At 45.7% G+C, this 9,722-nt stretch overlaps 1 protein-coding gene across 1 annotated transcript; it reads right to left on the minus strand.

Moving 5' to 3' along the window:
- Positions 1–2,673: 2,673 nt before the first annotated feature.
- LOC107397080 (RING finger protein 223) lies at positions 2,674–8,737 on the minus strand. The gene is made up of 2 exons (XM_015976979.3): positions 7,634–8,737; positions 2,674–3,540 (listed from the first exon to the last, which is right to left on the minus strand). The coding sequence occupies exon 2, from the start codon at positions 3,445–3,447 to the stop codon at positions 2,728–2,730; it is 720 nt and encodes a 239-aa protein (XP_015832465.1). The 5' UTR covers positions 3,448–3,540; positions 7,634–8,737; the 3' UTR covers positions 2,674–2,727.
- Positions 8,738–9,722: the final 985 nt, after the last annotated feature.

Here is a 9,722-nt window from a genome sequence, read left to right on the forward strand (position 1 = left end):
TGCCTAAATGGCACTGAAATGGATTATCATACAGATTAATAATAAATAATATGATGGCACACTTTAATTATTGTATTTCTTTGATTTTTCCATCCGTTATCTTGTTCTTATCCAAGGACAGGTCGTGGGTGTGACCTCCCAATGGGAGTTGCCTGAAACATCTCCAGAGGACAGTGATCCAATCAGACGCTACCTCAGCTGGATCCTTCTGATGCAGTGGAGCAGCGTTTCTACTCCATGATCCCTTTGGATGACAGAACTCCAAACCTTTTCTCATGGCTGAGCCAAGCCACCCAAAGAGGAGCCTCGTTTCAGATGCTTTAATCCAGGATCTCATCCTGTTGGTCATGACCTACATCTCATGATCACTGGTGAGGGTTGGGTAATTGATGGAGTTGCCTTTTGACTCGGCCCCCTTTTTACCAACACCGGAGCTTCGCCCACCCTGAGCTTGGATATGTAAAGATATTTTAGAGGATTTCCTGTTACTTGAATTATTTTGCCTCTGGCTAAAGTATCATTTGTTACTCTGTTTAAGAACGGGACAGATTTTACTGAAACATTCAGAAAGTAATCACTAGATCAGGCGTTCCCAACCTTTTTTCCTAGAGGACCCCTTGCCTTTGTCCAAAACAAGCCAAGGTCCCCCCAGCGCCAACCCCTACCCACAAGCACGATGAATCAGAACCTTTACAGACACAGAGGTCTAACTCGTATACGGAGTTCCTGCAATCTTGTGGGGCCCCCTTGGGGGTCACACGCCCGAGATTGGGAACCACTCCACTAGATCTAGATTACAAGTGCATCTTTTTAAGTTTACGCCATTCAAGATGGTCGCCACAGTCACCTGACCTCAGAAAACACAACAATGTTGAGAACTCAGTGATTTTTACGTGTATTGAGCTCAGATTTGATGCATTAGTAACTAAGAATAATTCACAACACAACTCTATATAGCAGCAATGAGCTTAATGCTTCTTTGTAAAGACTTTAGACATTAGATGACAGAAATGTTGCTGTAATAAAAACTGAAAAATCCCTTTTCAGGAAGAACGATCTTTACTACGGTTGAAAGATGTGAAGATGACTGTGTGCTGTACCCGCCAAACAAGTCCGGTTTAAGGGTTGTGGTGCAAAATTTAGCAAGAAGGAAAAACCCTCGTTGTGAGTTTATGAGTTTAATGTTTAACCGGGTTTCCTGGCAGCGCAAAACGGTGTCAAAGGAAGTTACACATTTATGGGCATTTCTAAATAAAATTCTAAATTTAAAACCACTCTTATCAGGTGCAAATACCTGCTGAGTAAATTTGGAAATCCCAATGTCTTTCTTTTCCTGATTGACGCACCTCGACCAGGAATGAATCCAGACAACATCCTGCCCGAGCAAAGGAAAGACGCACTCTGTCGGCCACGGGGTAAGAAAATGCAGGACGAAGAAATCCCAGAACAGTTTACTGAATCCGCTCACACAGATCAACACGACAACCGGCTTCCTATGGGGCGACGGTGGCACAGGAGTTAAGTGCTCGTCCCGTAATCGGAAGGTTGCAGGTTCGAGCCCCGCTCAGTCTGTCGCTGTCGTTGTGTCCTTGGGCAAGACACTTAACCCACGTCGCCTGCTGGTGGTGGTCGGAGGGACCGGTGGCGCCAGTGCTCGGCAGCCTCGCCTCTGTCAGTGCGCCCCAGGGCAGCTGTGGCTACATCATAGCTCATCTCCACCAGTGTGTGAATGTGTGAATGACTGATTGTGTTGTAAAGCGCCTTGGGGGGTTCCAGGCGCTATATCAAATACAGACCATTTACCATTCCTTCCACAATCAGTGTTGACAAAATAAATCTCATAAATCAGAATCAGTCTTGATGTTTTGACGTGGCGACGTCACTTTTCATGGTTCTGTAAACAAAAACATATCAAAACGCACAATCAAAGGCACAGTACTCAAAGCTCTCGGTTGGCACACCTGGTTCATGTTCAGTCTGTCATGTGACAAACCTTTTGTAGCCAGCTGGAGATTTAAAACAAAGCAAAGTTCACATTTTGATGATGTCACAGTAAATGTCACGTAGCTCCTCTGTTTGGCCCGGATACGGCAGCGGGTTCGTTGCTAAATGTTTAGCAGACACTTGCAACACAACTTGTAGCTCGAGTCATCTGAATTGGTGAGCGACGTTTTCTTATTTCATCCTTTTTCCAAACCACTTTATCCTCAGTAGGGTCGCTGGAAGCTGGTGGCTACGTCCAGATGTCACTGGATGAGAAAGGACAACCTGGACAAGTCACCAGTCCATCCCAGAGACAAACAACTAGTCACACACTCACATCTAGGGAACTAGGGATTTGGGGTCGCCAATCAACCTAACATACATGGTTTTGGTCTGTAGGAGGAAACGGGAGCACCTGGTGAAAACCCACACATGCACACGGAGAATACGCTAACTCCATAGGATTCAAACCAACAACCTTTACACTGCAAGGCAACAGTCCTAACAACTGACCCACTGTACAATCAAATATATTTGGACTAAAGTGCAAAAAGGCGTCTCGATCATCACTCCTGTTAGACGTAGTTTATGCCTGGCCTGTGCTCATCCGGAGCGCTTCACGTGTGCTCTTCAGTCGGACCAGTTCGTCCATGTAAAAGGTGGGTGTGTTGGGGGGGGGGGGGGGGGGGCGGGGGGGCAATCGGTGTTCAGCTGAAAGTTTCCAGTTGGAACAACTAGATGCTCTTATCCTTTCTGACCAGACATCCTGGTGATGGGAGTAAAAGGAGTGGTTGTAGTGGTGGTAGTGGGGATTTGCTGTCGATCTCTAATGCAGCGCATGTTTCCAGTGCTGAATATGCACTGCAGAGGCCACAAGACAACTACAATGAGCAGCACCATGAGTGCAATGAAGAGAGCCATCCTCTTCCAGTCTGACAGCCTGCTCATCAGGCTGTGAGTCCTGGGCCTCGTCTGGACAGGAGTGTCCACTGACTTATTGGCCCCGATGTCAACGCAGATGCAGAAGGCCGTGGGACTGTCGGGGGCACCTGAAAAGGCATTCTGACTGGAGCTCTTGTAGCACAGCTTTTCTCCCTCCAGCCACACTGGCTCCTCGTGCTGCTGGTGGACGGGCAGTTTGCAGAGCACCTCGCGGCTGGTGGCCAAGGCTGGGGGTCCCTCTTCTGGCAACATGGTGGGGTGACGGCAGAAGGGGCAAGACAGGTGCATGCTTCCACTGCTCTCATCCGGGTCGGATAGCGAGACTGCCATGAGACGGGAAAGGCACTCGAGACAGAAGGTGTGGGTGCACTCCAGCAACTTTGGCGTTTTAAAGATATTGTCATAGGTGTTGTAGCAGATGGAGCACTCTGGCTGGCTGGCCACCGACACTTTCTTTTGCACCTCTCCTGGCACTTCCTGGGGTGGGGCTTGCATGTGCCAAATCCGAGTATTCTGTTCCATTTTCAAACGTGTGTCTCTTCCTCTGGTTTGTGCAGCCTCCTTCAGACTGCCAGCTGTTTTTGTCCTTATTGGTCAGGTTAATTCCTGGATTGTCTAAAGAGGACGAATTAAAGGCAGAGATTAGTTAATATGCCTCACATGATTTCTTTTTGTAGTTACTTACGGCCAAAGAGCAACATCTAGTCACCGTCACACAGATGTTTAAAAACACATCAGCCCAGGTGTGGACACGTCTGACAGCCGTGGGCCTTCCTAATTAGGACAACATGTTTCTAATGGAGGCTCTCAGTGATTTCATCAGAATGTGAAACGCAAACAAGACTCATCCTAATCCCAACATACATCAGAGACAAAATCCATAAGCTGTAGGAAGTTCAGCTATGAAAGCACACCACTAAATGGAAAATGGGTTTTGTTTTTACTTGCTAACAATTTTCCTACAAACACGATGCACAGGGTCCTTTTCCACATCTCCTTTCAGTCTGCCTGAAGGCCCGCCGTTCCACTTGTGTAACCAGCTCAACTGTCAATCGGCTAGTGATGTGTCGGTCATGAACGAACCGGCTCTAAGAGCCGGCTCTTTTGAAGTGAACGACGGGAGCCGTCCCCTGCCCTCTTACTTTGGTGAAAGCTACAGGCGATTGGTCAGCATGTGTAACTGCGTGTCCAGACTGTCCACTCACAGAGCAGTAGGGGTGGGGAAGAGGGAGGATCAGACTCAGACACACAGCAGAGCACATGCGGGTGGAGGGAGACGAGAGGGAATGAGGAGGAGGAAAAAGGCGAGCGAGAGAGGAGAGTGCAACGAGGACGGTGAGAAAATGAGCGCCAGCAGTCGGAAAGTTGAGATTTCTTAAAGTGTTCAGTTATTAAGTCCATAGAAATGATAAATATTTGATATATTGCATATTTTTACATTAGTAAATCATTTTACATATAGTTTTGCTTTATTTTGTTTATAAATGTACTCTACGCAACAGAAAATCTGAGGAGCCACTTGGGAGCCAAAAGAACCGGCTCTCCAAAAAGAGCCGGAATTCCCATCACTACAATCGGTGGTCGAGCTAGCTCCCTATCCAGGCTGCCAACTCTCAGGCAGGAGCGGTGGACCCCCTTCACCTGCTCTGATGCCACACTTCCCTACGCCCCCCCACCACACACACACACACACACACACACACGCACAATGAAGGGAGGCAACAATATTTCTATCTTCTATTTTTGCAAAATTTTTAGAGTTGAGTTGCCAAAGGTCAAAACTCTGCTCCGGTCTGCTTCACGTGTTAATTTAGGCTCTTGGGGAAAACTGATAACACTGAAAAAGTGAAGGTGTGGCTAATTTGCATGGAGGATACGTGCTAACTGGGATAGCGCTACGGTAGCCCTGACGATTTGTGCTTTCATTGTCTTCTCAAAAAATATTTTTTTTATTTATTGTCTCTTTTATTGTTTAGAGCTTTATTCTCTTCATTATTCCTCTTCTGGCACCTCTGTTTTATCCAACATGTTCTTTGTTACTCATCGTTGTTTTACTTCACCCGTCTTTTCAACTCAACTAAACGAACATGACGAGTAATAATGAAATAAATATTGATCGCTTAAATAAACAAACAAAACACAAACGGCCTGTCAACGTATGCCTTTTTATTAGGCTTCAATCCAAAAGTTATGCATGGTGTGTGTGTGTGTGTGTGTGTGTGTGTGTGTGTGTGTGTGTGTGTGTGTGTGTGTGTGTGTGTGTGTGTGTGTGTGTGTGTGTGTGCATCTTCACTAATGCAGGAAGCTAATCAAACTTACACGATGTGGACTGTGTCATTTTCATTTTAGCGTAATTTTAAACATAAATGCTCACATGAAGGTTTTATGCAAGACTGCTCCATCGTGGTTTTTCCTGTTGGGGCAGTTTTCAGGCACAGCAAGCAGGTACCAACGTCCGCTGGTACACTGTGTCCTGTGTCCCCTTGCCCTGAGCAGCTGATGAAAGACTGTTCTGAGTCATTTATGAGGGAATGTTGTAAACTGAAGATGTTTTATTTTACATCCACTCTCATCCGTTTCCAGATTCTAATAAAGTTTGGATCTCTGCTCTTATACCTGGAACTTGAGCTAAGAAGAACATTTCAGTAAATTGAGGCTCTAATATGTCTAAAATGTAAATAACATCTGAGTTTGGTGATAATGTTTAGAATCATTTATGTGAAGGAAGTTGAGTTGGTTTGGTTTTATTTTAGACTTTGTTTCTGAGGATGAAAGCTTCGGAACAGGTGTTCTCCTACTGAGCCTTCAGGGTGGATTTTAACCCGGTTCTCCTCTGTACACAAAGTCTCCACTTGTTCTCCATCTAATCGCTCCATCTACCCTTCACATTCCTGCATTACCAACTCTCCGTCCTCATCCCTGCTCAATTAGAGCGTGCTTCACAAGGATTAGGACAGATTTCTTTCCCTTTGTCATTATACACCGTATCAGTTTCAAAACATACTGAACTATTCCTTTTGACACTTTTTCTCCCTCTTTTCCTCAAGCGGGGAGTCAGTTATTGGGTGTGGTCCCTTGTGGTTACCTCGACACGAGGAACGGTTGCTACCAACGATGAAAAAGGCACCTGCGCTTAATTGATGTGCAGCCAACTGAAAAATTCTCTGAAGCACATTTTGTCAAGTTTAAATATTTACAAAGCTGTTAAACCTGCTTAGGCAAAAACATATAAATAAAAATTACCTGGAGTACTAATGTATAACTATAGCTATATAGATGGGGTTGAGCCAGCATATTTTTCACCTTCCATCCTTCCCAGACATTTCCCCAGACTCTGGAACTCTCTCCCCCTGAGCCTGAGATCAGTGGACTCAGTGGTCTCCTTTAAAAAGCAGCTGAAGACTCACTTGTTCAAGCTGGCTTTTGTATGACCTTCTTCACCACTCTCTCTTTATTCTGCTCTCCTCACCTATTCCACCTTCCTCAGGATCCACTGATTTCCCTCTTTCCTGTTCACTCTCTCCATTTCTTAACATTTTTTTAATTACAATTGTCTGTTTTTTGCTCATTTTAAACGTTTTTAAAAATTTTCTAAATTCTTTTTTATATTTTTACATTTTTTGTTTTTGTGAAGCGCCTCGTGATTTTTATCTTGAGAGGCGCTACAGAAATGATATTTTCTTCTTCTTCTTCTTCCCAGAACTCCTATCGTGGAAACACGGCCATTCTCTGTTTCTCCGCTTTGAGGCTGTTTACAGTTGCTCATTACGTTCTCCAGAGAAACCATCGCCAGCAGAAGGTTAAAGTGTTTTCTGTGGTAATTGAACTTAGAGGTAGAGGACCGACACACTGTTTGGAGGTGAAATTTAAAAAACAAATTTGATATCCGCTAAACCAAAAGAATGGAGGAAAGTCTTTCCTACAAAAGCCTTTGGGCTGCTCATTTGTAGGCTAATGCCCTCCAGCACCAGCAGGGTCAAATATTAACTCAGACTGTCAAGATGATAAATCAGAGTCAGACTTTGGGTGGGTCTCTTTATTGTCCAGTATTCTACTTTATGGTTCCTGAAACCAGCAGCTTGTTTTCCTCCCCCGCCGCCCCACTGACCCAGGGGTCACAGCTCATTTGGAGAATTAAAGAAGTGAATGCGAAGTTGCTACCGGCTCATTTAGCAGCTCCCCTGAGTTTTTCTGTGTCTGTATCCTGTCCAACTGCCAGCCACGATGCTGCGCTACCTGTTTTCAGTTTCCAGAGCGAAGGAAATTCGATCCACCTGACCTGTGAAAGAGGGGGCGGGGGCCAATGGAGACGGTTTAACTGAATCTGAAGCTCGCTGAGGCAAAAACAAAGAGCATGATCTGACGTGTGTAAACAAACACACACCAAAAAAAAAAAAAAAAAAAAAAAACAGACAGACAGCAAAATGCAAAGACTCAGATTCCCAGCTAAATACTGACCTACTGCAGGTCAAGTTAGCTTTAATTCATCTTCATATAATAATTAACCTTTAACATTTAGTTTAACCCTGGTCCACTTTTTTACTTTAACTGCAGTTTAGAATTAAAATCTGCTTCTTTCCTTGACAAAAGTCCAGATTTAAACAAAAACATCAAATAAAGCATGTTATGCCTTCAACCATAAAAATCGGCAAACGTATAAAAAAAACTACACTGAAGACATTTAAGGGCTGAAGACGGTCGAGTTTACCTGCAGGAGATGAAGATGTCTGATGAACGTCTTCAGGATGTTTCTCAGCTCACTTCCTGTTCGCTTTAGGGGGCATTTTTTTGTGGTTTGAAACTCAGAGAGCCCATCCGGGAGTTTTTGGGAAAGCATGTGCTCCGGTTCAGATCCTCCCTCCTGGTTTGTTTGACAGTCTGCTGAAGTGTGTGTGTGAGAGTGGGTGTGTCTTTGTGTGTGTGTTCTGAGACTGGATCCTCCTTCCTCGGAGTCCGTTACCACCTGCCCTGATCTGTCAGCTCCTGTTTTGGTGCTCTATGCAAATGGAAAGTCTTGACCTTGGGGTGGTGGGGAGAGAAGAGGAGGAGGGGGAGGATGAAGCCTCGGGATGAAGGAAAGTTACACATTTTTGTCCTCCCAGTTTCTCCTTAAAGGCCGAGTTCACTGAGAAACCGTTTTTATGAAATATGATCAGTCACTCTGTTTTCATGTTCAGCCTGAATGTAAAACTCAGTTTTCCACGCCTATTTCCTGCGTTAGCCACCAATGGAAAATAGACAGGGAAACGCTCCGATTAGAAATGCTTGACAATTCCACGTCATATTGTCAAAAATGCGTTCATGGATTCACCCATCTTGGCTCACTACGGGGAAGACTGTTGATGATCTAGCATCCAGGAGAGAGCAGGGAACGTCTTGACTAGTAGAAGCTAATCGTTAGCATTAGCAGCTCCACAATGCGGCTAAACTTGTATTTGTGGGGATAAAACATCAACATGGAGATCGACTCACAAGGCAATCATTTATACAAAACCACCGCAAATGTGTCGAAAAAACAAGAGAACTTGTTATGTAAAGCTGCACCAGGGCAAGTCTGCAAAACAAGCTAGCTTTTAAACACGGCCACATCTACTTGGTACCGGAACCCGCATTGCCACAATAAACGAGAGAGCGCTAAACATCAATCTTCTTTTGCCTTCTGGTGTTTGTCCTGGTGGGACTCTGGTAGTTTGTCCTAAAGTTGAAGTGGTAGCAGCCGGCTGTTTCTCCTCTGATATTATTGAGCGGAGAACCTCTCACACCAGTGATTCTGGTGCAAAATACATGAGTGTGTAATGAGTGGAGGACCCAGGGAAGTCCAGTGGTTTGGCAAGACCGACGATTTGGATGGGCCAATTTCCCCCTGGTCCAAAACGTGTTACTGGCAAAGGTTTTTGGACAATGCGAGAAAACCAATTCCATCCATCCAATTTCATCCACATTTTGGGTCACGGGGGCAGCAGCCTAAGCAGGGAGGCCCAGATTTCCCTCTGCCCAAACGCCCAAGGTGTTCCCTGGCCTGCCGAGAGACGTAGTCCCTCCCTGTCCTGGGTCTTCCTTTAGATCTCCTCCTGGTTGGATGTCTCTGGAAAACCTCACCAGGGAGGCATCTTAACCAGAAGCCTGAGCCACATCAGCTGGCTCCTTTCGATGTGCAGGAGAAGCAGGTCTACTCTGAGCCCCTCCCGGATGACCGAGCTTCTCACCCCACCTCTAACCCCTCCTTTATACCAGAGCCGTCAGCAGCACGTTACCGCAGCAGCACGTCTTGCTCGCGTAAGCTGCTGCTTGGCCCTTCCCACGAGACGCGAAGCAGCAGGGGAGCAGCCGTTACTGCAGCAGCACGTCATAGCTGCTGATAGGAACCGCTGTGGTCAACAGAACCTTTACCACGGAGCCGTCAGCGGCGCGAGTCGGCCGCGTCTCAGGAGCAGCATGTCGCGGCCCTTAGGCGCCAGTTCTATTTTCTAGGCGCTACGCCTCTGAAACGGGTCAAGTTCGACATTTTTGGGGAAGGAAAGACAGGAAATCGGATGCAGAAACGGATCGAAGCTCCCGAGATTTTCAGAATAAAGAAACGTACTGCCTTCCGGTTGCTTTACTTTAAAAAACAGTTACTAACTGTGCGGCCCCGTGAGAAGTTATCACCTAGCTAGCGGTCTCCTTTGTTTTTCAGGTCCGTATTGGCGATTATAAAACGGACAGAACATAAAACACAAACCTTTTGGAGCCATGTTGTAGTTTTCTCCTGCTTGTTGTTGTGTTTACTGACGAAGTCACTCGTGTGACTTCGTGCT

Source organism: Nothobranchius furzeri, chromosome 15, assembly GCF_043380555.1.
Source record: "Nothobranchius furzeri strain GRZ-AD chromosome 15, NfurGRZ-RIMD1, whole genome shotgun sequence".
Classification (NCBI taxonomy): Eukaryota; Metazoa; Chordata; class Actinopteri; order Cyprinodontiformes; family Nothobranchiidae; genus Nothobranchius; species Nothobranchius furzeri.